Source organism: Xenopus tropicalis, chromosome 10 (assembly GCF_000004195.4).
Source record: "Xenopus tropicalis strain Nigerian chromosome 10, UCB_Xtro_10.0, whole genome shotgun sequence".
Taxonomy (NCBI): Eukaryota; Metazoa; Chordata; class Amphibia; order Anura; family Pipidae; genus Xenopus; species Xenopus tropicalis.
Genome location: NC_030686.2, coordinates 21,635,855 through 21,663,637, shown reverse-complemented (window position 1 = coordinate 21,663,637; position 27,783 = coordinate 21,635,855). Strand labels below are relative to the sequence as shown.

At 43.0% G+C, this 27,783-nt stretch overlaps 2 protein-coding genes across 6 annotated transcripts in view; one reads left to right on the top strand and one right to left on the bottom strand.

Moving 5' to 3' along the window:
- becn1 (beclin 1, autophagy related) overlaps nt 1–5,926 on the bottom strand; it is a 38,499-nt gene extending 32,573 nt beyond the window's left edge. Inside the window, exons 1-2 of the mRNA NM_001033940.2 lie at nt 5,802–5,926; nt 2,092–2,215 (exon numbers count right to left, since the gene is read on the bottom strand). Of these exons, the coding sequence (NP_001029112.1) occupies nt 2,092–2,212 (121 nt within the window). The 5' untranslated portion in view covers nt 2,213–2,215; nt 5,802–5,926. The remainder of the gene's footprint in view (nt 1–2,091; nt 2,216–5,801) is intronic.
- A 497-nt stretch (nt 5,927–6,423) lies between these two features.
- The window catches only part of elac2 (elaC ribonuclease Z 2), a 60,591-nt gene continuing 39,231 nt past the window's right edge, over nt 6,424–27,783 (top strand). For 2 of the 5 annotated variants that reach the window (XM_031894150.1, XM_031894153.1), the window contains exons 1-12: nt 6,424–6,804; nt 10,047–10,097; nt 10,183–10,253; nt 10,450–10,514; nt 13,365–13,422; nt 13,508–13,576; nt 13,741–13,878; nt 14,477–14,535; nt 14,663–14,721; nt 15,951–16,023; nt 16,244–16,356; nt 23,813–23,911. In XM_031894150.1, the coding sequence (XP_031750010.1) occupies nt 6,548–6,804; nt 10,047–10,097; nt 10,183–10,253; nt 10,450–10,514; nt 13,365–13,422; nt 13,508–13,576; nt 13,741–13,878; nt 14,477–14,535; nt 14,663–14,721; nt 15,951–16,023; nt 16,244–16,356; nt 23,813–23,911 (1,112 nt within the window). In that variant the 5' untranslated portion in view covers nt 6,424–6,547. 5 annotated transcript variants of the gene reach the window in all.

Sequence of the window (27,783 nt, the reverse complement as noted above, 5' to 3'; positions counted from 1 at the left end):
GGCTATGGGGTAGAGTGGCAAGATGAAAGCCTTTTCTTACGAAGAAAAACATCCAAACCAGGCTACATTTTGCAAAAAACACATCTGAAGTCTCCCAAAAGCATGTGGGAAAAGGTGTTATGGTCTGATGAAACCAAGGTTGAACTTTTTGGCCATAATTCCAAAAAATATGTTTGGCGCAAAAACAATACTGCACATCACCAAAAGAAAAACAGCCCCAAAGCATGATGCTGCCACCACCATGCTTCACAATGGGTATGGTGATGGAATTTTGCTGATGACACTAAATTATGCAAAACTATAAGTTCCATGCAGGATGTCGCCGCTTTGCAGAGCGATTTGACAAAATTGGAAAACTGGGCAGCAAACTGGAAAATGAGGTTCAATGTTGATAAGTGCAAAGTTATGCATTTTGGTAGAAATAATATAAACGCAAACTATCTACTGAATGGTAGTGTGTTGGGGGTTTCCTTAATGGAGAAGGATCTAGGGGTTTTTGTTGATAACAAGTTGTCTAAATTCCAGGCAGTGTAATTCTGTGGCTACTAAAGCAAATAAAGTGCTGTCTTGTATAAAAAAGGGCATTGACTCAAGGGATGAAAACATAATTTTGCCCCTTTATAGGTCCCTGGTAAGGCCTCACCTTGAGTATGCAGTGCAGTTTTGGGCTCCAGTCCTTAAGAAGGATATTAATGAGCTGGAGAGAGTGCAGAGACGTGCAACTGGTTAAGGGGATGGAAGATTTAAACTATGAGGTTAGACTGTCGAGGTTGGGGTTGTTTTCTCTGGAAAAGAGGCGCTTGCGAGGGGACATGATTACTCTGTACAAGTACATTAGAGGGGATTATAGGCAGATGGGGGATGTTCTTTTTTCCCATAAAAACAATCAACGCACCAGATGTCACCCCTTTAGATTAGAGGAACAGAGCTTCCATTTGAAGCAGCATAGGTGGTTTTTCACTGGGGGCAGTGAGATGTGGTAATGGCAGATTCTGTTAATGCCTTTAAGAGGGGCCTGGATGAGTTCTTGAACAATCAGAATATCCAAGGCTATTGTGATACTAATATCTACAGTTAGTATTAGTGGTTGTATATATAGTTTATGTATGTGAGTGTATAGATTGGTAGGTGTGGGTTGTGTGTGCTGGGTTTACTTGGATGGGTTGAACTTGATGGACTCTGGTCTTTTTTCAACCCTATGTAACTATGTAAGATAGAGGGAATTATGAACAGTTCCAAATACCAGTCAATATTGGCACAAGCTGAACTTCATCTTTCAGCATGACAATGACCCAAAGCATACATCCAAATCAACAAAGAAATGGCTTCACCGGAAGAAGATTCAAGTTTTGGAATGGCCCAGCCAGAGCCCAGACCTGAATCCAAATGAAAATCTGTGGGTTGATCTGAAGAGGGCTGTACACAGGAGATGCCCTCGCAATCTGACAGATTAGGAGTGTTTCTGCAAAGAAGAGTGGGCAAATCTTGCAAAGTCAAAATGTGCCATGCTGATAGACTCATACCCAAAAAGACTGAGTGCTGTAATAAAATCAAAAGGTGCTTCAACAAAGTATTAGTTTAAGGGTGTGCACACTTATGGAACCACATTATTTTAGTTTTTTTGGTTTTCTTCCCTAAAAGATTTCAGTTTGTTTTTCAAATTGAGTGGTACAGTTTATAGGTCACATTAAAGGTGGAAAAAGTTCTGAAATGATTTATCTTTGTCTCATTTTTGTACAGCACAGGAACCTGACATTTTACCAGGGGTGTGTAGACTTTTTATATCCACTGTATGCAGTACAAATGATGCCATTTGGGTGGGGGAGACGTGCCAAACTGATATACATTGTAGGCAAATGTAGGCTTTACGTGTCCTTTAAAAAATAAGTAACTTGTAAAATACATGAATAATGATGTCACCTAATTAACTACAGCAAGTGTATTATAAAAGACAATGTGTTGGCTACTTTTAAATGTAGTACGTCTGAGAGTCCCATGATCTGTAGAAAACCACTTGATCTGCTTTCGTGTTCCTTTATATGGCCATATAATCGGTCTTTTAGTTTTATGCATCTGATGGTGAAGCCCTACCTGTCAGCTCTTGCATGGTGACCTTATCCAGGATCTTGAAGGATGTGTCCAACTTCAGAGGCTGGCTGCATCGCTGACACACAAAGCTGACCTGCATTGTAGAGGATTTAGAGGTCTCCATTCTCTAAAGAGGTAAAAAAATGCAGCTGCAGTTATGGGTCCAGAAATGTAAGTACAACTGTACGACTTGTCTAAGGTGCAGTGCTATAGTTAAAACAGAAAACACACACTCTTATATCCAGATATATACAGTACAATACATGTATAGGATCCCTTATCCGGAAACCCATTATCCAGAAAGTTCCAAATTACGGAAAGGCAATCTCTCATAGACTCCATTTTAAAGAAATTATTCTAATTTTTAGAAATAATTCCTTTTTCTCTGTAGTATTAAAACAGTACCTTGTACTTGATCCCAACTAAGATATAATACCCCTTATTGGGGGAGATCCCAACTAAGATATAATTACCCCTTATTGGGGGCAGAACAGTCCTATTGGGTTTATTTAATGGTTAAATGATTCCCTTTTCTCTGTAATAATAAAACAGTACCTGTACCTGATCCCAACTAAGATATAATACCCCTTATTGGGGGAGATCCCAACTAAGATATAATTACCCCTTATTGGGGGCAGAACAGTCCTATTGGGTTTATTTAATGGTTAAATGATTCCCTTTTCTCTGTAATAATAAAACAGTACCTGTACCTGATCCCAACTAAGATATAATTAAACCTTATTGGATGGATAACAATCCTATTGGGTTTATTTAATGTTTAAAGGAGAAGGAAAGGCAAAGTCACTTGGGGGTGCCAAAATGTTAGGCACCCCCAAGTGACTTAAATCGCCTACCTTGTACCCTGGGCTGGTGCCCCTGTTCGGTGAGAACAGCACCAGCCCAGGGTAGCTGCAGTGCTTCCTCCTTTCGTCTTCGCTCGCGAGCGCAGTAGTGTGAAAAGCCAAACTTTAACAGAGAAGTCGGCTTTTCACTCTACTGCGCATGCGCCTGTCATTTAGTCCTTGCAAAAAGAAGCCAGAAGGAGGAAGCACTCCGCTACAGGTACCCCGGGCTGGTGCTGTTTTCTCCTAACAGGGGCACCAGCCCGGGGTACAAGGTAAGCGATTAAAGTCACTTGGGGGTGCCTAACATTTTGGCTTAAGCGTGGAGATCCAAACTTTGGAAAGATCCCTTATCCAGAAGACCCCAGGTCCCGAGCATTCTGGATAATAGATCCCATACCTGTACTAATCATTATTGGGCATTTGTCTGTGTTTTTTTATATTTCAGTATTCTACTTCCACTTCCTTAATACAGCACTGCTGAATGCAGGGCAAATGTGCTATCAGCCTTAAAAAGAACAATACCCTTCTTTATACTTTTATAACTCAACTGATTTTTTGTAATATAAGAATAGTCTATTCTAGTAGTAAATCATCCAGGTATCGGTCAGACAGACAATTATGCTGTGCTGGACACTAATAGGCAGGGCCGGAATTAGGGGTAGACAGAAAAGGCAGCTGCTTAGGGCCGAACCCTGGGGGGCGCACCAGGCAGGTACCTTTCCTGCCTCCCCCTGGTCTGCCCTCCCTTGCCCTGGTGGTTGTCATTGTGCGCCATTCCCCCTCCCTTCAGCCACGATGTCAGTGCGCAATGCCCGTTCATATGCGTGAGAGGGGGGGGAAATGTTAGGCAAGGGCAAGGTAACCAGCCGGGTTGTGCCTAGGGCACCCGGTCGGCTGTTAAAGCAGCTAGGTTTGTTGAGGGGCCAAAAGGGAGACAGGCAAACTGTAAATGCTGATCTCCATCTGCAAAATGCATAAACTTTTTGAGTGGTTTGCAAACCAGCACAAGGAAGCAAGCATCTTTCAGGTCAAGGTTTAGCAATCAAGACTCTGGTGGAGCTGCTAGTATGCTTGAGGCCAAAGAATCCATCTTCTGTATTAAATGTAATGCTTTAGAGGTCTTAAATCCAAAGCTGAAATGCCTTCTTCACTAGGAAAAATTCTGAATGAAAATCTAAGCGTAATAGAGAGGTTGGAAATTCCTGAAAGACTATCTATGCATACAGGATTTTTTGAATAACTGAAGGCGAAAAGCCAACTGTAAGCACAGTTGGGCTTGGCCATATAGACGGCTGCATAAAAAAATCCCAGTACATTTACACTTCTGTATAGTTGCACTCTGCTCTGCTGCCTTCCTCCTGTTCCAAATATCAATCAGTTGCACCTACTGACTGTTTTGGAGATGGCAGAAGCTCCAGGTTTTCCACTGGCCTTCCCTGGTTTCCCAGTGGCCTGCATCAATCAACCAAAGCACAGCTGTGCAGAAACAATAGGGTACCCACATCACTTCCACATCGAATGCCAGATATGACTCCAAATGGTGCGAATGTATCTGATTTTGCATCAAAGTGCAAGAGCAACAGTGTCAATTTTGTTGCATTGCCCACTCTTGACCACATTTACTCTGGAATTATGGTAAATGTGCTGCACTGCAGGACTTCTGATTTGCTTGTCTTTTATAGGCTTTTCCAGACATGGAGTATTATTAGTCCGAAAGGTCCTACTACTGGGTGACTGTTTTGCACTCTTGCCAGTTCTACCATATACAGGCAGCGTAGAGTCAGGGTACCTTTAATGTACTGGGATTTTTCATGCACCCGTCTATGGCCAAGTCCAACTGTGCTTACAGTCGGCTTTTCGGCTTCAGTTATTCAGAAAATCCTGGATGCGTAGACAGTCTTTAAGAATTTCTTGATCAGCTCAAAATGGGTCAGGAAAGGGAGGGATTTAAAGATCTATTGGCAAATACGTTGCTCAGAAATTTGCCAGCCTGGCCCTACCTGGTGATTTACCAGCTAGGCCTGCGGCAACCCTTCTAGGAACTCATAGCAGCCAATCAGCAGGTTACATTAAATGACCACTTGTCTGGCAGTAAATATGCAATATGGGTTGAAACATTTCCCAGAAAAAGTTACTAGGTTGTGACTAAGTGGGGGTAGGCTGGTGATGTAAAGGGCAGTGACTGGGTGGGGGATCAAAGAAGGCAGTCTGTTGTGGGACAGGAATTAGGATGGTTCAGGATCATAACTGGGTGGACATGAGGGGCTGAAGAACTTTTACCTTTAAATACATTACCATTCCTTGCAAATCATTTTCTCTGGCCTCTTTCATCCATGGTCAAAGAAGCATAAAGTGATACTGACACTAAAAAATGACTCCTCAAAATATGAATGTACATAAAAAGTTGCCTATAGGTCATGTTGATTGATTTTCGCTGAGAGATTTGCTTTTGTAATTAATTGTTACTTGAAGTTCCTAAACCTGACTGTTTTGCCAACCTGACTGTCCCTTCTCAGCCTGTCAGTTACAGCTTCTAATGCTAACGGCTGGACAAATATGGCAGCCTCCTTATAGGAGAACATGTGGGATCAGACAGGTAATATAAAAGCATTGGGTAAATACTTTTATGAAGGTCATGCAAAAACAATGTTATGATAGATGTAAAAAAAAAGGTTTAATTTCTGGTGTCAGTATCTCTTAAGAATATCCTTCTTGTGTGGTGGGATCTTAGAGTAGACAGCCACACAGGACATGATTCCTATGTGGGCTATTATTTGATGCCTTCACACCTCTAGGTTTATCTTACAGCTCTTTGAGACACTTTTTAACTGGGGCATCTAGACATCTATTTTGGAAGCGCTGACTTACCTATACACCAGAAACAGACACGAAATATCCACTCTTCCTTTTAACAACACAAAAGCGGTCTAAAGCAGGCAGCTCAAACGGCTCTGCTGACATTTCCCCTCCGCATCCATCTAAGGCCCCCTTCGGACCTCCCCCTTGGGTCGCGCGTTCTCAGTTTGTTTACTTCCTGTTTCAGGAAGCGGACATGCGTCACGGTAGAAGTGTATATTATGACATAATAACGGAAGGCACCAGATTTTGCAGCGTCTATGTAATCCTCTTATTTTAGTCGCTGCATCTTTATTCGCTTAATGAAATAAAACTCTTCGGTTGCAGAAAACTAAAAAAAACATCGATTTGTTCAATGTTAAGTTCATTAAGTTCACGTAGCTTTGTCAGGCATACTCCCGTCCTTGAGATTGGCCAAAATTCCTCATTAATTGAATCTCTGCAGTTACATTTTGTGGCTTAATAGAGTTCTTGGGGGGGTGGGGTCACGTTACAACTTTATCTATACAGTACACCCCGACTACCTTTGCCAGCCCCAATATGGCTACGGTTCTCTCACTTATTTTGCTAACAACAGGCACATTGAAAGGCGTCCCTGCGCGGAAGCTCATGGGTAACGTGGTAGCTGATTGGATTGTCTAGGTGAAAGGCAGGACGCGATGTGGCGTTGATTGGACTATCTGTTGCTTAGAAACGGCGCAGCTGGACGCTGATTGGCTGAAGCTGGTAGGAAGAGCAGAGCGTTCCATGCTGTCTGAATGTGGTTACGTTTAGCGCTATGTGAGCGGCCGCACGGCCTGTCTCGTTTTGCCATGTCTGAACCTTCTAACCTGGTCCGGGCTTTCTCCAGCCGAAAGGACAAGCCACCAAAGGACACTCTTCGCCACATAAAGAGACGCGAGAAGCGCCAGGGAGTCGGGCAGAGCAATGGGCCTGCCACAGTTTATGTGCAAGTAGCTGGGGCTGGCAGCCGGGATTCAGGGGCCTCCGTCTATGTCTTTTCCGAATTCAACAGGTACGTCCCCAGGGTAAGGTACCACTGTGAGTGGGGAAGGTTTATTCTTGTGGCATCACCCCAGGCTGTCTGCCCGCCCGCCCGCCCATGAGAGACTCCGATATGTCAGCTAACCCCATGTTAGTAGCATCATAGTGATGAAGAGTGGGCCATCGCCCCAAGGACATTGAATTAGTTGATGTTTATCTAGTATAAATAAATTTAAAGCAACTGGACTTGTTTGGTAATCATTGAAGACGTTTCACTACTCATCCGAGCAGCTTCTTCAGTTCAACTGACATATATATACTCTTCCACTAATCCAATCACAATGGCACTTTGTAACTCTTCAGAAAGGTGACATCTGAAACTCACAGAGGTGTGAATGCTGTGGAGTTCTGAAACTGCCGGGGTACAGACGTTAGAACAGCATTGTATGTAGCAGACAGATGGTGTTGAAGTCCACCGCCTCTGTTTAGGGATGGTTTCTCCACTTTGACATGAATGGCCTCTTTTACACCTCTTTCAAACCAGCGGTCTTCTTTGTCCAAAATTTGGACGTTGCTATTTTCAAAGCAGTGTCCCTTGTCTTTTAGGTGTAGAAATACAGTAGAGTCCTGGCCTGTAGTGTTCGCCCTCCTATGCTGAGCCATTCGCTTGGAGAGCAGTTGCTTTGTCTCACCAATGTAAAGGTCTGTGCACTATTCGCTACACTGGACTGCGTATACAACATTGCTTTGTTTTTCCTTTGGTGTTGCATCCTTTGGGTGTACAAGTTTTTGTCTCAGTGTGTTGCTAGGTTTGAAAAACACAGGGATGTGGTGTTTGTTGAAAATTCTCCTGAGTTTCTCCGACACTCCTGCTACATATGGGATGACTATATTGCGCCTTCTCTCTGCCTCAGGATGGTTAATCCGTTTGGTGTTCCTGTTGGGCTTAGTTGCTCTTGTTTTGACAAAGGCCCAGTCTGGGTAGCCACAAGCTTTCAGTGCTCCTCTGAGATGTTTACATTCCTTATCCTTGGACTCTGTATTAGTTGTCACACTTTCCGCCCTGTGGTGCAGAGTTCTAATGACACCCAGTTTGTGTTCCAGCGGATGGTGAGAATCGAACAACAGATATTGATCCGTGTGAGTGGGTTTCCTGTATACTTCTGTTTTCAAATTACCCCCCCCCCTTGAATGGATATCAAACAGTCCAAAAAAGCAAGTTTGTTCTCATGGACATCCTCCCTTGTGAACTTGATGTTGTTGCCCACTGAGTTAATGTGTTCTGAAAAGGCCGCCACTTCGTTAGATCTGATTTTAAGCCATTAATGCAATTCTAACAACTCCATTCATGCAACTCTAACAAGTAACACCTGTTTTGAAGAGTTGCATGATAGAGTTGCATTTACACCTCTGAGTTTCAGATGTCACCTTTCTGAAGAGTTACAAAGTGCCATTGTGATTGGATTAGTGGAAGAGTATATATGCTGAGGACTTCCCATACCAGTCAGTTGAACTGAAGAAGCTGCTCGGTTGAGTAGTGAAACGTCTTCAATGATTACCAAACAAGTCCAGTTGCTTTAAATTTATTTATACTAGATATACCATGACCTGGATGAATGAAAATCTTCATAGACATAGTTGATGTTTGTGCCAAAGTACCCCTGTATGTAGCCTTCAGCAGGGAGTATGCCCTTGGGTGCATATTACCCTTATTACTGACTATTATTGTTTTATGTGTGCATTTAAATGTCCTCATTTTGTGCCAGCAAGCGTGCCTCAGTCGCCCTGCCAGGGAGTTTGACACTGGCTGTATCTGGGAGTCTTCCCCTGCAATGTGTGTGTGCCAGTGAGCATCCTTCTGTTTGTGTCCAGGAGAATCCCTGTGTATGTCATGGAGTGACATAGTAGTCAATTTATGTGGGGAACTCTCTTGGGTACTTCCGCTACTTATTACGCGAGTGCCATTCGGATGATTTGCTGCACTTCTGCCAGTCACTGTATGTGAAAGACAGTGCGTATATTTCATTAACGAACTAGTACTTTTAAAGGGGACCTGTCACCCACACATAAAAGGTTGTATAATAAAAGTCCTTTGACGATTAAACATGAAACCCAAATTCTTTTTTCAATTAAATCAACTGTACCTGTTATAAATGTATTTAAAAATCTGAGCTGTCAATTATATGTTGCCTGCCCCGTCTCTATGCCAATATGATTGACGGCTCAGATTTTTAATAACAATTACTTTGACTTTCCATTCAGCACTTCCTATACATCATCTAGATGGCAAATGCATAAGATTTTGGGGTTATACAAAGCTTTCCTTAATAACAGTGCACACAAAATGATGCCGGCCTACTGGCTGTGACTACTAATTCCAAGACTGAAGGGAAAATAAATTCAGTAATTGAAATAGTGTAAATAAAGTTTATTTTGCTCTACTAACCTGATTCAAAAGCATTTGGAATTATTTCTTAGGGTGACAGGTCCCCTTTAAAGTTTGTATATGTTCATCCAGTGGCAACAAATGGCCCTGTTTTGTGCTAGAGAAGTTTTTGTGTTAACCACTAAAATCATTAGTGTCCTATCCAGATTACCTGTATTTTGCTATGTGTGACTTATAGTACAACCTGCCCTGTAATATCAATTATGGGAGCCTATAGCACATAAACTAAACATTGCAACATAACTATACTTTTAATTCTACCTACCATATAGCACTAAAAATGTGCTCAAAAAGTAACCCTCGGCTTATACTCGAGTATATGGATGTGCTGACTGTGCTTGATGTGCCAATGTAACGCGCTTCCTTGCGTGGACAGACCTGCGTGCGCATGCACACACACGGCTGTGCCTTTCCTTTTGCATGCAGACTGCGTCTGACGATCCAGAGGCCATGAGTACAGAGCTTACAAGGGCAGTGGAGCTTCACAAGCTTCTCAAAGAAGTGGTGGCATTTCCATTGCTGCCATCGCTACGCTCCAAAAATTTTGTGTCCGAGCAAGTCGAGGGGTATGCATCTGTTCTAGAAGACCTAAAAATTTGGTTCAATTTCAGCTGTTAAACTTACCCTTGGTAACCTGTGGGGTAATGCTGCTTGAGGCAAAGTTCTCATCTTGCCTCATGTTAGCAGCACCCCTGGGTTACTGTACACACAGTTTCTGGGTGCAATGTAATAATTAAACTCACTGTTGCTGTATGCCAGCATGACTTGCTGCAATGTGCTCAAATATTGTACCCATCCAGATTTTAACTTTTTCTGCTTTAATGCAGGTACTTGTTTAACTGTGGTGAGGGAACACAGAGATTGATGCAGGAACACAAGTAAGAGTTTCCCTCCTTCAGAAAAAGTGATGTACGTTTTAGGAAATGTTCATGTATAAACATAATATTCCTGTTTCTGTTCAAGACTAAAGATAGCACGCCTGGACAACATTTTTTTGACCCGAATGAACTGGGCCAACGTGGGAGGCTTATCAGGTAAGTTCAACAGAATGGTCTCTGTTCGTCTCTAGAGACAAAATGACGGGAGCATTCCATGGGTGTAGATTTGAGTAGTGTACAGAAATGCATGCAGTCAGTGATTAGATAAAACAATAAGAGCAAAACTTGATCAGCTGCCATGGGTTACTGTCTGGGTACAAATTTGTTCCGTGTTGATTTATTTGTCTTTTAGGTTTAATTCTAACATTAAGAGATACCGGACTCCCCAAATGTGTTCTTTCTGGACCACCTCAGTTGGTAAGCCATGTTGTAAAATATTATCTGCAGTTATTAATATAATGAATACATTTCTGACCAGAGTAAACTCTTCTAACTTAATTTTTCTAAACAGAGCATTCCTATCGTTAGTTTTTTTCCTAAGTGGATTGGTCACCCAAATTACCAGAAGGTGGTGCTGTTGAAACAAATTAATAATATTACAAGTTTAAAAACTAATTAAACCTGATCTTGGCCTGATTTTAAGTTTTCCTGCATTTTACATCATTGTTTTGTGGTCCCACTAATAAATAACACATAGGAATCTTCCCTGATATTACATTTTCCCGGATTTTGCACCATTTTTTTTCTGGTCCCCTGAAAAACGTAAAATGGGGGTTCTATTGTAATGTAATTTGCAAAAATACTCTAGTAATGTGAACAATTTTATAATGATTTGTTCTGAGGGTTTACTTTACCTTTTATGGGAAAATTATACCCCCAAACAGTGTAGGTCTCTATAAAAATATATTGCATAAACAAACTTATATGTAAAACCCTGCTTCATCTAAATAAAACATTTTCATAAAAATATACTGTCATGCCAGGCACCATATGGCCCTGGCATGGCAAAGGGTTAACCTCTAGCCCCATCTGGTCTCCTGCAGAGACCCTTAATTAAATATGCACCCAGAGACTGCTGGAAGGTGATAACTTCAGCAGAGGGAGCAGACTATCCGGATCCAGCCAATTGGAGGGCGGGAAACCTGGGGCTATTGCTTTCTTTGATCTGTGATCAAAGAGGTCAGCTGGGGACCTAGAGCAGCAGGGTGGGTGCAGCTATCAGAAAATATGGATTATAGAAATGGATCCATATCTCCGCTGCTTTAAGGTCCACATCATGAGGAGGCCCCAGGCTTCCCAATGATACCAAACAGGGACTGCCTATACCCGTCAGTGAGGAGGGATGGGTTCTGGGGGACTGGGACATGAGACACCCCCCATGCTTGGTATCATTTTGATCGCCCCCATATGGGTTAAGACAAGCCCCTATTGTCATAATAATATTGAGTACTGGCAAGTACCAATATTATATGACCAGAAACTGGCAGGAGAAGTACAGCTCTCTACAGAGGAGGTCCGGTGACACACCCCTGGGCACTCCCTCCTCATGAATACAGTAATGAGGGAGGGTCCCAGCAGTAGGATAAAAAAGGGCACAGACCCAGGTGCCAGTTAACTGATATTTTGGGGCATCCATGTTCTTTTTGGATTGTGAGTTCACTGTTTCTAACTCCGGCCTCAGGAGGGCACAAGAATATTCGGTAACATACTTAGGATTTCTCTGTTTTTATCCCCTTTTATTTGACTGTTTTGCATGTATATGTCTCTTTTGTAACATCTGTTTAATGCACTGTTTACCCTTGTAATATTAAATATAAAATGTAATAAGTTCTGTCCTTTGGCTCTATATCAATTCCGACATATCTTGTATGACTGCTCAGGCCTAGAGGTGTATTAACTGCTTGGCTGTGTGTATACTAATTAGCTAGTGGACTGTCAGTAGGACAGTGTATATGTAAATTAACCGTGGTTGCTGGTGTGTGCGGAAGTAGTAGAACTATCCCTCACTGCAGTAGGAACGTTTGTGTATGATATATTTGTGTAATTAGGTTTCTATCACCTGTTAATGATAGATGGTGGCAGCGAATAGTTGTATTTGGGGCAGTGGTTTGTTTGGGGGTGCTTGATGTTAGTCTAACCTGTGTGAAAGGTGACTGAAGGTAACCCCCTTGTTCCCCGTCCCGGTGTCAGGCGCGTCTGTGAGTGGCGTTTTCCTGACATATACTTTTTTTAATAGTACAGGAATGGGATCCGTTATTCAGAAACCCGATATCTAGAAAGCTCCTGAATTACGGAAAGCCTGTCTCCCATAGATTCCCATTTTAATCAAATAATTCAGATCAAAAATGGATTTCCTTTTTCTCTGTAAAAATAAAACAGTCCTTTTGTATTTGATTCAGACTAGCGCTCGCTACAGGTACCCTGGGCTGGTTCAGTTTTCTCCTAACAGGGGCACCAGCCCTGGGTACAAGGCAGGGGGCTCAAACTCAATTTACCTGGGGGCCGCAGGAGGCAAAGTCAGGATGAGGCTGGGCCGCATAAGGGATTTCACAAAAAATTGGCTTTCAAGGGATAATGCAAGGCACGGCGGGCGGGAGCTGCTGATTGCGGAAATGACGTTATGCCATCATAACAGTTATTATGGGAAGACGTTCTGTGTGCACAATTAGCTCCTTAGCAGCTAATTGTGCACACAGAACGTCTTCCCATAATAACTGTTATGATGGCATAACGTCATTTACGCAATCAGCAGCTCCCGCCCGCCGTGCCTTGCATTATCCCTTGAATCGCAATAAAAATCGCAATCCATTCATTGCTTTTGAGAAGGCGTTGGTGCGGGCCACAAAATATTGTACCGAGGGCCGCAAATGGCCCGCGGGCCGCGAGTTTGAGACCCCTGGTACAAGGTAAGCGATTAAAGTCACTTGAGGGTGCCTAATATTTTGGCACCCCCAAGTGACTTAGCCTTTCCTTCCCCTTTAAAGGGAGCACCCAGACCATCACTAAATGGTGGTTCAAGGATAAGGATATAAAAGGACAATATTTACTGATGAATATGTATAAGTTTGGCAAGATTTTTTAATAGGTCACTAAATATAATTTAAACTATCTGTTGGTTAACTATTCATTCTGGGGGTATAGTTTTCCTTTAACAAGAAACCCCAGTGAACATTAAAAAAGAAACATTTAATGACAGTATGAAGTCAAGGCCAAATCTCAAGATACATATCTATAAACAAAATTATGTTCTATTTCTTCCCCTTGTAGCAAAAATACCTTGAAGCCATTAGAGTATTTTCTGGACCATTACAGGGCATTGAACTTGGTGAGATTTGTTATTCACTGATTTTTGTATGTTACTCCTCTTAAATTCATAATTACACATTAACTGTTTTTCTGTCTCTTTCCAGCGGTGCGCCCTTACACCGATGCCATGTACAGTGATGATACTATGACTGTCTATCAGGTGCCATTATTTAGTAAGTGTAAGACAACTATTAGCTCTCCGTCTTTGGTTACCAGTAACAGACTTCAATAAGGACTCCATATAAAAAATACTTAATGCAAGACCTTATTAATGTAAGCACAGCTCTAAACTTCCCCTGTATTTCCAATTACATTTCAGCGTGATTATTTTTCTCAGGTAGTGCTGCACCAAAAACAACTACAGTTGGTTGCTATAGTCCTCCAAGGTCTCCTGAGAGAGTTAGTACAACGCAATCACAGAAAGATGTAGAGGGTCATTTCAGGCAAATAGAAGGAATCAGTTCACTAAAAAGAGGTAGGTCCTATCACTTCTACTGTGTGTACTGATAGCAGCGACATTTTATTGGTCAGTCCCACCTAGCCCCAAAGTGTACTAATAACAGTGACTTATATCTGGGTCAGTTCTTCCTAGGTCAAAAGGATTTTAATGGCAGCAATGTTCATCGGCCATTTTTTCTCAGGGCCTGCTACATGGAGCAGTTTCTCAGCCTGCATATAACCTCCTCCACTGCTATCAGCTCTTTGTTGCACCTGCACCCAGAGTCACTGCATTGCCTGGGTGCAGACGCGAGAAACAGATTTCAGCATGAAAATACATTCTCATGTTTCTGCACTAAAATCCACTCCATGTGTCTGCAGCCAAGCCGGCACTGACTGAGGGAGCAGGCATTATGAAAGCAGATCCAAGTGGATGAGTAATTCTAGCAAAGGCTGAGAAACTGCTCTGTGTGACAGTAGCCTATGGGTCAGTTCCATCTAGACCTTATAAAAATGACAGTGGTGTGTTTTCAGAATGTGTAGCAGTAGAAAGAATAAATAATTCATGCAGATGATTGCCATGCAAAAGATGCTGGCTCTGTAAATGACATTTTCATTCTTGATTTAATGTTTAGAAGACATCGGAAGACTTTCGAAGAGGGATTCTTCACTGGTTGTTTCATTTATATGCAAGGTAATGCAGGTTTTTTTTTTTTTTTTTTTTTTTTTTTTGGAGGGGTGGAGGTAAACCTTTCATTTCTGATTTTCTTTCTCCTTCCTAAATTTTAATCCATTTAAAAAAAAAATTGTTTGTTTTGCAGCTTCATGATAAAAAAGGAAATTTTATTGTTCTGAAAGCTAAGGAACTAGGACTCCCAGTGTATGTATTGGTTTTTACTTTTTGTATTTAATGCTTCTGCTCCTTTGGGCTTACATTCTTGATTCTGGTCTGCATTTGGTTTAACAAATTGCCACAGCTCTGCCTTTTTCTTATTTATACGTCTCCCCTTTCTCGTTCCTTAACCTGTAATGAATATATTTGTCTTTGGTGTGTTTCCTGCTATGTTGAAAGTGTGATTTTGCACTTGAAAAAGCTGTACCTTCAACGCACCATTATAAGTAATGCACTGATATCTGACAGAGGAATAGCCATGCAGAAATAGCACATTATTCTGCTATCCTTTAACAATATTTTACTCAATACTTAATAAAAGTGGTTTGATGCAAATCTTTTTAAAAACAAATAAAATAAAAAAGGGAAACAGTTCTCATTTGTCTCCTATTAATGTTATATGGAAAAATTTGAAATCACCTGCACAATCCTGTTGCAGGACACTTTTAGTTAACTATTTGTTGGGAAATAGGTCCGAAAGGTTTGAACTTATTCCTTTGGAAAGTATACCTGTATCTTCATTGCTGCCCATAACTTTTTTTTCTTTAGTCTTTTTTTTTCTTTAGTCTTTCTTTTTTTTTGTAAGAAAATACAGTATAATTCAGAACATAACATGCATAATAATATAGGTTTAATAAAAGACACTCATCCTTCAAGGTTTTTCATCTAATTGAAAGCTGCCTAACTAACTTGGAGTCGATCCAGAGGATGGTTAAAAACACAGATGATGCCTTCATTTTGCTTCAGAGGGGAAAAAATTCTTTCCTGACTCCCAAAACCACAATCAGACCAGTCCCTGTAATAATTAGTACTTTCCTAATTTCAGTATCCCTTGTATTTTTCTTACTGGCTAAAAAGCCATCCCACCCCATTTTGAAGCCATCTAGTCTATCTGTCAGAACTGATTCAGGGAGAGAATTCTCAAAGCTTTCACTGTAAAAAAAAAAAAAAACCCTTTCTGACTATTGAGATAGTCTTAACTTGACTATTCTAAACGTAATAGATACCCTGGTGCCTGTTGAAAGGAACTACTGGCAAATAAAGCTTTAGAGAGTTTATTTGTTTTAAAGTTATATGTAAATGCAATTGCTGTGAAAAATGGTATTTGTTTTTTCTTTTCTGATAACTGGGTCTCTTGACTTCTCCTGAACATTTGCTGTAAAGTAGCTGTTGTGAGGAAGCTTTTAATAAAAGTCATCATCCTTCTCTTCCTTCAGCGGGACTGCTGCTATTGGTCCTATTATCTCTGAGCTCAAGTCAGGGAAAAGCGTCACCTATCAAGGGAGAGAGGTAAGTGTTCAAAAACAATGTTGCTTTAGGGGCCTGTTTTATGTATAATCCTTGTAAAGTATGTTACAATTTCTTTTAAGGTGGCATGAACTTTATACTGTATGGTTTTTGTTTTTTTTTTAACATAATGCCTGTTCTTGAACAGCATGTTAAATTCTGTGGCCCTACTTGGTTTGTTTGCAAAGAAAAGACTTGTTTTTTAACCACTTTTGTTGTTCAGATCTTCCCTGAAGATGTCTGCACCCCTGCTGACCCAGGCCCAATTTTCATTGTTGTGGAATGCCCAACAGAAGAATTTGTAATGCCAGTTGTTGAAAATGAAACCTTTAAAAGGTATACTATTGGGCTATAGATTCTGTTTAAAGGAGAACTACACCCTTAAGATGAATATGGCTAGACATGCCATATTTTATATAATAAACTTATTGAAGCAGCCTAAAGGTTCAACATTTCAATAGTAGTAATAATCCAGTCGTTTAACGTTGTCACAGGGGTGACCATTCTGGACACTTCTGTTAGAAGTGTCTGCGACAGTCACGTGCTCAGTGCCCTCTGAGCAGCTGTTGAAAAGCTAAGCTTAGGGCTTGCTGGAAATTATCAAGCAAAGAAAATGATCCTAATGGGCTGATGTTTAAAGTCTATGCTAATAGCACTGGTTTTAGAGCTGCCAAGCAGTAATCATCAGTGTTAATTACTAATCAGCCTTATTGTGACATTTATATCCTGTATATACAGTATATTGAGTTGGTCCCTAAACTCAGTAACTGACAGCTGTACAGAGCATGTGCAGTGTCAGCAAAAAAGATGGGGAGCTACTGGGAGCAGCTTTGGGGCACAGATCTTAATTGCTAAAGGGCTGGGGTTGGCTTGGGCTGGTACAGAAGCACAAAACCTAATTTACAACATTTCTAGCCTATATTTTTTTTTTTTTTTTTAAAGGTTGATTTTTATTGAGTTTTACAGCAACAGTGGGAAGGAGGGGGGGGAAAGAAGGGGGGTTAAGAGAGTAACGGTTGTTATAATAGAGTAGCTGGTGAGTCAGTCCAAGGAGACCAAATATTTTCAAACTTCGCCGGGCATCCTCTGGCAAGATATGTAAGTTTGTATAGGTCTAGTTGAGAGTTGACCAGGGTAATCCATCTGCGGAGTGTTGGAGGTGAGGGGCTCATCCAATGTAGAGCAATGTTTTTTTTTGCGTAAAATAGTAACAGTCTCATTAGTAATTTAGAGTTTCTGCTGTGTACCAGAGAGTCTAGGAGGCCCAATATGCAGGTGGTTGGATTGAATATTTGGGGGAGGTTCAGTTCCGTACCCATGAATTCTGTAATTTTATGCCAAAATTGTTGAAGTACGGGGCAGTCCCATATCAGGTGCATAAAGTTAGCCATGGGCGCTTTGCATCTTGGGCAGTTCGCTGATTCGGTTTTCCCCATGATGTGTAGCTTTTGCGGGGTGAGATAGGTCTGGTGTACGATTTTAAAATGTATAAGCTTGTCCCTTGTGCTTATTAAGGGTTGATAGAGGTTGCTAATGACCTCGTCCCAGTCCTCGGGGTCTAGATGTACCCCAGAAGTTTCCCATTTAAGCTTGACTCTTGGTCTTGGGTCATATCTTTTAGCGATCAGGATTTTGTAGGAGTTTGAGAGCAGTTTGGCTTTGTTTTCTTGTGCTGCCAGCTGTTCTAGGTCTAAGTGTTGGATATTTGGAGGTTGTTGAAACTGTGCGCTACATAAATGTGTAATCTGTGCATATCTAAGGTTAGACAAGCCGGGTCGGGGGATAATTTGCTGCAGAAAAGGTAGGGTATGTAGCTCTCCATTTGTATATAAATGATCTATACGTTTTACCCCAAGTTTAGCCCAGGATCCTGCTTCTGGGAAGGAAGCGAATTGCTGTAGGTTGCTGTTTCCCCATAGTGGGGCATCAGGTGATATTATTCCTGTTTTGTTGGTTAATAGGGTCATGGAATCCCATGCTTTTTTGGTGGCATCTGAAACTGGGAGTAGTGGGCTAATATCCCTTCTTGTTCTATACAGGGCATTGTGCATGCTTTCTATTGAGGAGAAGTAGAGGGCTTCTAAAATTGAGGCTGGGTTCTCGGGGTCAAACACTTTCCAATTTGCGACATGGGCACACTGGGAAGCTAAATAGTAGAGCTCGTAGTTAGGGGATGCTAGACCTAGTTGGTCTTGCGGGGCATTCAGAGTGTACCTTGAGAGCGTTGGGGATTTGTTACCCCAGATAAAAGCAGATTGGGTTCGGTTTATTTCTAGTAGAAAGCTTTTAGGTATGTGACATGGGGTATTACTGAATTGATATAGAAATTTCGGCAGGAAGATCATTTTGCATATATTGATCCTTCCTATTAGTGTGAGTGGTAGTTTTGTCCAGTGTTTGAGAGACTCTGAAAATTTGTTATATAGTGGGCGTAAGTTATGTTCAAGGAATTGCGCTGGTTCTTTATGAACCGTTATTCCCAAGTATTTGAAGCTGTCAGCGACTTTGAGGGTGCAATCCGGGTCTGTCATTGTGGGGGTTTGGCCATCTAGGGGGTAGATTATGGATTTTTCCCAATTGATCTGTAAGCCTGAGAATGTACCAAAGGACTTGATTATGTGTAGTACTGTTTGAAATGAGCCATTGGGGTCTGCAAGATATAGCAGTGTGTCATCTGCGTATAAAGAAATTTTCTCTTCAACAGTTTTATATATGAGTCCTTTGACTTGCTGGGAGTGTCTAATCAGGATTGCCATGGGTTCAATCGCTAGGGCGAAGAGTAGTGGGGAGAGGGGGCATCCTTGACGGGTACCTCTAGTGAGTTGGAATGAAGTGGATAGAATTCCGTTTACTTTGACGGCCGCTTTGGGTTCACTGTACATCAGTTTAAGCCACTTAGCAAAAGAGGGGCCAAACCCCATTCTGACAACTACCTCCCAAAGATAGGGCCATTCAATCGAGTCAAAGGCTTTGGCCGTGTCTAAGGATACTATCAATCTGGAGCCCTTGTTACCATGAGGTAGTTGCAGATTGAGGAATAATCTCCTAAGGTTAAAGCTTGTGGATTTTGCTGGCATGAATCCAGTTTGGTCCGGTTCTACTAGTGTGGATATGACTTTTGCTAAGCGTTTTGCTAGGATTTTGGTGAGGATTTTAATCTCTATATTTAGTAACGAAATTGGCCTGTATGAGGAGCATAGAGTTGGGTCTTTCCCAGGTTTGGGAATGACTACAATGGTTGCCTCTGAGAATGACTTAGGGAGTGAGAATTCCTCAAAGGCATGGAGAAGTGTTTCGTGTAGTTTTGGGACTATTTCTCGTATATGGGTCCGGTACCATTCTACAGTAAAGCCGTCTGGGCCTGGGGATTTATTTGCGGGGAAAGACATGATACATGATAGCTTCTGCTATGTCAAATTGGGTAATAGGAGAGTCCATATATCTCGATTGCATGCGTGATAGCTTGGGTAAAGAAATTTTGTTAAGGTAGTTATGTAACTCCGTATTGGAGTAGCGGGCAGTGGAGGTGTAGAGTGAGGTATAGAATTTGTTAAATTCTGCTGCTATGTCTACGGGGGCAAGTAGTGTCTCTCCCTTGGAGGATAGTATTTTGGGAACAGCCGTGGTGCTCTCGAGTGGCTTGGCCAAGAAAGCCAATGGTTTGCCATTTTTATCACCATAGGCGAACATAGTGCTAGCCGTATAGAGGAGTTGTTTTTTGGTTAAGTTTATTCTGTAGAGATTGAGCTGTCTAAGGGCGTTTGCGAAGTTAGCATGGTTTTCTGGGGTAGGCTCAGTGGTGTAAACTGTTTCAGATGAGCTCACGGCTGCCTCCAAATCTAGTAGGGTGTCTTTAGAGTGCGCTCTAGCTTTGGCTCTAGCTCTAGCTTTTGGCTTTTGGCCTTCAGGGCGCCTCTCATTACTGCTTTGAAGGCGTCCCATAGTACCTGGGGGGAAGCTGAGTTCTGATTGTCTAGCCAGTACAGTTTAATGGCCTCTTCAGATTCATAAGTGATTTCAGGGATTTTAAGCCAGAGAGAGTTCAGCCTCCATTGCCTACTCGTGGATTCAGGGCGTATCTCTAGGGAGAGGAGCAACGGTGCATGGTCTGAGATTGCTCTTGGTAGGAATTTGATTTCCCTAACTTTTGGTAGGAGATCTGGGGAGAGTAAGGCTAAGTCTATCCTGGAGAGGGACTGGTGTGTGGCTGAGTAGCATGAGAATTCTTGGGCACTGGGGTGTTTCCACCGCCAAGCGTCTACTAAATCGTAAGCGGTTGCCCACTTTGCTAGTTTGGTTGATGTTCCAGTGGATGCCGCGAGCCAATCTATGGATGGGTTAAAGCAAGAGTTAAAATCTCCCATAATGCACATTGGGGCCGGGGGTAGCTGGGTTGCTGCTGTATAGATTTCCTGCAGTACTGCTTCAGTGAAGGGGGGGGGAATGTAAATGTTTATTAGCAAAATTAAGTAGCCGGCTATGGCGCAAGCTATTATCTGGTACCGACCCGACTTGTCTGAATGGGTTTCTAGTACATCGAATGGTAGGCCTTTTCTAACCAAAAGTGAGGTACCTCTCGCATATGTTGAGTATGTTGTGTGGTGTGCGTATGAGACCCAGGGTCTTCGAAGTGCAAGAACTTTGTTACCTATCAGATGCGTTTCCTGGAGCATCAGAATGTGGGGGTTGTACGATTTCAGGTAGTTGAAGACCAGTGATCGCTTCACCTTATCATTCATGCCCCGCACGTTCCAGGATATCAATTTAACCGTAGCCATTGCTATTTACAGGTGTAGGACGGATGCTCATTTCCCAGATCTCAGGTACAAAACAAAATAAGGCAGTTACTCTCACCGTTAAGAAAGAGGAGGAAGGAAAGAGAGGGGAAAAAGAACAGTGAAAGAAATAACATGTAAACAAACCCCAAACACAACCCCTCCCCCACCCTGCCCGTCCCTGAAAGTTTGGTGGGCTTATATTCCCAAACGTAACCATAACTGGGGAATATGGTTGCCCATAACATAGAAGCATCGGAGCCCTGATGTTTAAGTGGGGTCTCCGTGGGTGTTTGTGTCTCTAGTCCCGATGGGTTTAACTTGTGTAAATAGGGTCCAATATGGAGGTAGGGTAGTCTCAGGTCTGCTTCAAGAAGATGGTGATCATATACTCAGTTTAGGGATGACCATCGTGGACGCGCCGTTTCGCCATCTTCTCCAAGTGGAGATCAGTAGGAGTTTTGCGCTTTGCAGGACGTTAACTGTGCCATTGGCGATTGTACAGTCTTGGGGTGTAGTCGGTAGCTGCTATAGTTGGTTGTTGTTTCTCTATCAGAAGGTGCAGATTGCGTTTCTTTTTGTTATTGTTTTGTAGTAACCTGGGTATGTGCGAGGCTCTGGGGTTCAGGTGGGATCCTGTGCAGCTGGTAAGTCATGCGTCTCGGTGTATCATCCGGTCAGAGTTTATTAGTTTGTAGAGGTAGGTGTACATCAATGGTGAGTGTTGCATATAGGTAAGGGTTCTGGTGGCGGCCTGTTAGCATGTCAGAAGGCAAGTTGTCGCCGCAGTTCGTGAAGCTATGCTCATAGGTTTCCTTGTGCGTATGGTTTGCGGTGTATAGTTTGATAGGATTTGTTCTGATTGTTGGGCGCTTTGAGTTTCAGGGCTGCTACAGGACTTACTCTCCACTCAAGTCGCCTTTGTTCCGGTTGTCAGTAGTGGTGCATTGGTATAGCTGGTTATGTTCGAGTCCAGTGTAGTGCCTTTGATCCACTTTAGGGCTTCTGTTGGTGGGGAAAAAAAAGGGGGAATGGGCCCTGGTGACTCAATTTAGTCGGGGTCGTATCCTGTGTTACTGGTAAGTTAGGTGTTTCGGAGGATAGTCCCTTAGATGGTTATTAGCCCTGTGGAGGTAGATGCACATCATTGGCGGGTGTTGTATAATGGTAAGGGTTCTGGTGGCGGCCTGTTAGCATGTCAGGAGGTGAGCTATGGGTGGGGGTTCTCAGCTTGTGGCGCTCATAGCACTACAGTACTTGAGGCTGTGCTTATTAGTTTCTGTGTGCGTCTGGCCTATGATGTGCAAATAGGTAGAGTTTACCTTGGTTATTGGGTGCCTTGGTTTCCATAGCTGCTACAGGACTTACTCTCCACATGAATTGCCTTCATTCCGGTTACAGGTAGCGGTGCGTTAGTACAGCAGGTTACCATCCTATTTGGGGTAGCGCCTTTAGTGCCTTGGGTTTCCCTTAGGCCGCGCTTCAATCCACTCTAGGGCTTCCTCTGGTGTGGAAAAAAAGTGGGCTCTATTGGAGTCCATGACTTTTAGTTTAGCTGGGTACAGCATAGAGTAAGGTAGGTTTCGATCCCTCAGTTGTCTCTTGACCGCCGTAAAAGTGCTGCGTACCTTTTGCAAATGTGTAGAGTAGTCGGGATATAGGGACACTGGGGATCCATTGTGTTCCAGTTGCCCTGCTGCACGGGCTGCCGATAGTGCTGTATCCCGGTCTCGAAAATGGAGGAGACGCATTAGGAAGGGGCGCGACGGGGCTCCTGGTGGCCTAGGGCGCCCCGGTACCCGGTGTGCTCTTTCGACCGTGTAGTGGGGGGTGAAGACCGCTTGTGGCAGGAGTTGCTTTAGCCAGCGTTCTGCAAAATCTACTGGGTTGGCGCCTTCGGACCCCTCTGGGAGACCCACTACTCTTACATTGTTGCGGCGTTGCCGGTTTTCATAATCATCTAGGAGAGCCGCTTGTTGCTTAAGTTGAGTCTGCAAATCGTCCACTTGCGTTACCAGTGGGGTGCTTATATCTTCCAGCGTGCTCACTCTGTTTTCTACGGCTGACGTGCGTTCCCGGATAGTTTGCAAATCTACCTTGATAAGGGAGAGGTCTATTTTGACCTCCTCTATCCGGGCCGTGAGTGTTGCTTGGCAGGTAGCTATTGCTGAGAGCACCGGAGCTAGCGTGTTGTCAGGGGCAGGCTCATCTGGCGGTGCAGGTGAGGAAGGCGCGTCAGCGCCATCTTGTGCAGGCCTCCGCATGAACTGATCGAGTTTTTGTGAAGCTTCTGTGTTTCTTTTGGGCCCTTTGTTGCCCCCCATGTTTCCACCACTTAGAGGGGTATTATAGAGGCAGATAGGATAGGTAGGTTCAGGTCAGAGTGAAATCAGGATCAGTGCACCCACGGAGCTCTGCACGATGCGTCTTGTTAGCTCGGCATTCGGCCACGCCCCCCAGCCTATATCTTTAGTTAAGGTTTAGTTAACTAGTATGACTGATACAGGGAGAGAATTCCACAGCTTCACAGCTTTCACAGTAAAAAAAAAAATTCCTTTACAAATATTTAGATGGAACCTCCTTTCTTCTAATCAGAATGGTTAGTTAGTTGGAAGGACCTACTGGTAAATAAAGCATTGGAGAGATTATTATATGATCCCCTTATATATTTATACATAGTTATCATATCACCCCATAAGTGCTTCTTTTCCAGTGAAAACAGCCCTAACTTGGCCAGTCTTTCTTCATAACTGAGACTTTACCAGCTTACCCTTAACTAGCTTAGTTGCCCTTCTCTCTACCCTCTCTAACTTGGTAATGTCCTACATGACATATTCTAGATGGGGCCTTACCAGTGCTATGTAAAGTGGAAGAATAACCCCCTCCTCCTGTTAATCTATGCCCCCTTTAATACAGCTCAAATCCTTGTTTACCTTTGCAGCTGCTGCCTGGCATTGCTTGCTACAGCCAAGTTTATTATCTACAAGGACAATGTGCATTTTTATTGATCATTTTAGATACCAAGAAAAGAAATCGGGAAGTCCGGTGGCTCTGGTAATTCACATGACCCCAGAATCTATTTTACACAGCAGCAGATACTGGCACTGGATGAAACAGTACGTAAATCCTCAGTATGAACCTATGTCCTTAGGAAGTTTGGGGAAGCTGACTTGAACCAATGCAGTGACAACAGCAATCAGATTTTTTTTTTTTTTCTATAAATACTTTTATTTATTTTTTGTAACAGTTGGTTTCCATGTGTGCAAAATAATGTCCATTGCAAGAAAAAAACAGTATGACGTAGGATTTGATATATACGGTATCAACATGGAGAATAATATGTGTGGGTTGCCTTGTATCTGGTAGCCTTGCTATTCTAAACAGTTGCCTTAGTAACCTTATTAAATGTTAGCGGACGTGTGAGCAGCAGGGTAATTGGCTGTCCCATGCCGAGGTGCGCCATATTACTGTGTAAAAAGATTGAAAGTATTGTGCCATCTCTTCTATTATTTGCTCTGTGTTGGTGACCCAACCTTGTTTTCCCTGAAGCTTGTGTATGTATGATTGTGGGTTTTGTCTTTTTACTATATTTGCCAATAGTTTGCCCACTCTGTTGCCCCATCTGAAGTGTTTGTTAGCTATGCCTAGCTGTGCTTTCTCGGTTAATAACAGCTTGTCAAAGATATTTTTGATTTCTTCGTAGTTTTTTGGGGTTTGTTTATTGTTATTGTTTTTTAGTTGTGCATAGGCTTGAGAGAGTTTCTGTTGAAGTGTTGTATATTTGATATTGAATTGTTTTTTGCGATGCTCCAGATATGCGGTTATTTGTTCCCTGAGAACTGGTTTTGTGGCTGCCCGTAACAGAATGGGGTCATCCCAGTGAATGAGGTTGTCAACTACAGTATATAGTTGGCTAGGAGGTCTTGATATATTGTTTAAAGTCCTCGTTGCAAGAGAGGTATGAGGGGAATCGCCAGTTAAATGATTGGTGTTGTGGTAGGGGGTTTTGTGTATATATAGGGAGATTAAGGCATGATCAGAGATTATTATATCCTTTATTTCTGCCTTTTGTATATGAGGTAGGAGAGCTGTTACATTCATGTCCCCTCCCCTAGGATTAAATGCACTGCCTCACAGGAGTCCAGTCTTTCCATGAGATCTGTGAAAAAAAAGATTGGTTATCATTTGGGGCATATATGTTAGCAATGATGTGTTTGACATTCAATATTTCTGCCTGTAGCAGAAATCTGCCTTGTTTGTCTTTATAAGACAAGATTTTAAAATAATTTTGTGGCAGAATATTTTGTTGAGAGTTGCTACTCCTCTAGCCTTTTTTGTGTGAGGCCTCAAGGCATTCCCCAACCCAATTATCTTTAAGAGATGGTTTGCCTCTTGTGCACCAATGGGTTTCCTGAAGTAACATTATGTGGGGTTTCTCTTTTTTTTCAGGACCTTTTTCCTATTAAGGGGAGAATTAAGGCCTCCTACATTCTAGGATAAGATTTTAATATCATGTGTGATAGATGTAGTATTCGCCATCTAGAGTCTATTCTATGCCTTTTTTCCAAAAGATAGAGAGTAGATGGGTTTGGCTGGATGTAGGAGGAAAAATTTGTGTCGTGACTCATACAGGTGTCTGCAGATGGGGGTGAAGTCTCTCCGTTTGGCGGTGACCAAGGCAGAGAAGTGCTGGAAGAGATAAAGACTGTGGCTCTCGAACTCAAGTTCTTTGATTTTCCTGTAGGCTTCCAGAATTTTTGGTTAATCTGCATAGTTTAGTAGCTTGGAGATGACTTGCCTGGGTTTAGATTGCTCTTCCTGTGGGGGAGGACCTATCCGGTGGAATCTCTCTATCTGGTAGTGACTGTCTTTTGAAAGCATTTTTAGAGTTGCTGGCAGCCAATTTAAAAGGATATCTTCAAGTTTTTTGCCTTTTGTGGTTTCCGGTATTCCCACTAAACGGAGATTGTTTCTTCTACTTCTGTTCTCTAGGTCATCCACTTTGAGAATTGAAATTTGCCTCTGCTGAAGATCAATTTGATTTTGTGCTTTTGTAAGGTTATCTTCCAGTGTTGAGATTCTGTCCTCTGCTTCCTGTATACGCTGTGATTGGTTAGAGGGTTGTTGTAAAAGTTGATCTAATGTTTCTTTAGTACTTGCCAGTTTTTGGTCTAGCAGGGGTGCCAGGAGGTGAACCAGCTCACTTGCAGATATGAGTTCTGTAGACTCTGGCGGGGTGACAGGAGATGCTTGGGCTTGATGTGGGGATGTGGAGACATCTGAAGCTGGTGCTTTGGTGTCTCCCCCCACCCTTGGTGCCCCATTGGGCAGATTGACCCAGGTATTTTTCCATGGGTCTGGATTGGGATGACCGTGAAGATGTCTGTTTGGAGATGTTGAGAACAGTGTAGGTAGCTCCCCACTGATTTTTGTTTGAGCCGGCTGAAGTGAAAGTTGGAGTGCAGTATTACGCACTCAGGTTAATTGCATGGCTGATATGTGCATGACGCTTAGTCAAGTGTTACCACTTCTGACATGAGGTTCTGCTTGAAGTGTTGCAAGGAGCGACATATTGCCGTAACGTATATTTAAGTTAGGGTGCAATAGTGAAATGCAGTTGTGCAGGCTGGGTTAATTTGCACTTATATTGTGTGTTGCTATGAGGCTGGGTTTAAAGTGCAGTTTTCAGGGGTAGGATCTCTGTCCTGGAGTGTCTTCTGAATGAAGATCTAGGTGGGGGGGGGTCAGGGTGTTGTAAGTCCTTACCCTCTCCAGTCAGTTTTGCTGTACAAGTTTTACAGCTTGTATTCTGTCATAAGAGACAGTGGCCTGCTTCCGTAGGGTCTGACCGAATGGCTGTGGGGCCAAATTGTGTGAGGGTCACGTCTGGATGGGCACCTCTGGTTGGAGCGCTGTGCTTGCATTGCAGGGTTTTAAGGGTCTTAAATGTCTCTGCCCTGCTATTAGTGCCGCTCCTTTCTGCTCTCTGGTGGCCAAACGGCGGTGGTACGGGGGTTTCCCAAAGTATGGAGGTGCGCGTTACAAAATGGCCGCCGAAGATATGGCAGGTTGGTTTGGCTAGTAGACCTCTGGGAAGAGGTGACAGTCAGGGTAAGCCTTTAAGGCTTCTTGTGAGGCGGGCTGTCAGTTCCCCACTTCAGGGGGCACACTAGCCTTTTTTTTTTGTGGGGTCTGGTCAGGTGGCTTTGGGGCCAGATTGTGAAGGCCGCACCTGGGTGACCGCCTCCGGTTGGAGAGTTGCATTCCCGTTGCGACTTTTCCAAATGAGGGGCTTAAGTGTCTTCCCCCTGCTGATAGTGCCGCTCCTTTTGGCTCTCTCCGGTGGCCAAGTGCCAATGGTACGGGAGGTTTCCCTTATGGCATGGTGCCTGGATGCGTGTTACAAGATGGCTGTCGGAGGTATGGCGGGTCAGTTCGGCTAGCAGGCCGGGGGCCTCCGGGAAGAATTGAAGGTCCCCACTTCAGAGCAGCTGAATTTGTGGGTAGCAAGGTTGGTGGGGTGATTTCTCTGCTCTGGATGTGCGGAGCTCGGTAAAAATGTAGCCACTGCTTGGGCCCGCCTCACGGAAGTCTCCATCAGCCCCTTTTAAACCTAAGGAGGATGGTTTTGACCCAGAATGACAACCACCTTAGTTGTGGTGAGCATAAAAAAATTTTCTCCACACGGAGTATTCCTACAAGTTCTAGAGTGAATTAATTAGATATCTTGGAGACAGGTTAGCTATTCCTGGTGGTTGCACCCAAGAGATCTGCCTTTTGGTCTAGGTGGCCCAAATTAAGCAAACTAAAAGCCCCAAATCCTCTTTAAAACCAGACAACTGATTGTAATGAGATAGATGGACCCAGGGTGTGACTATCACAGCTTGGTTGCCCCTAGAAACAAAATGTTTACTTGACTATGTTTACACTATGTTTGACAAAATCTGGAGGCCAACCCTTATATTAATACTACCTAATGGCTGGCAGG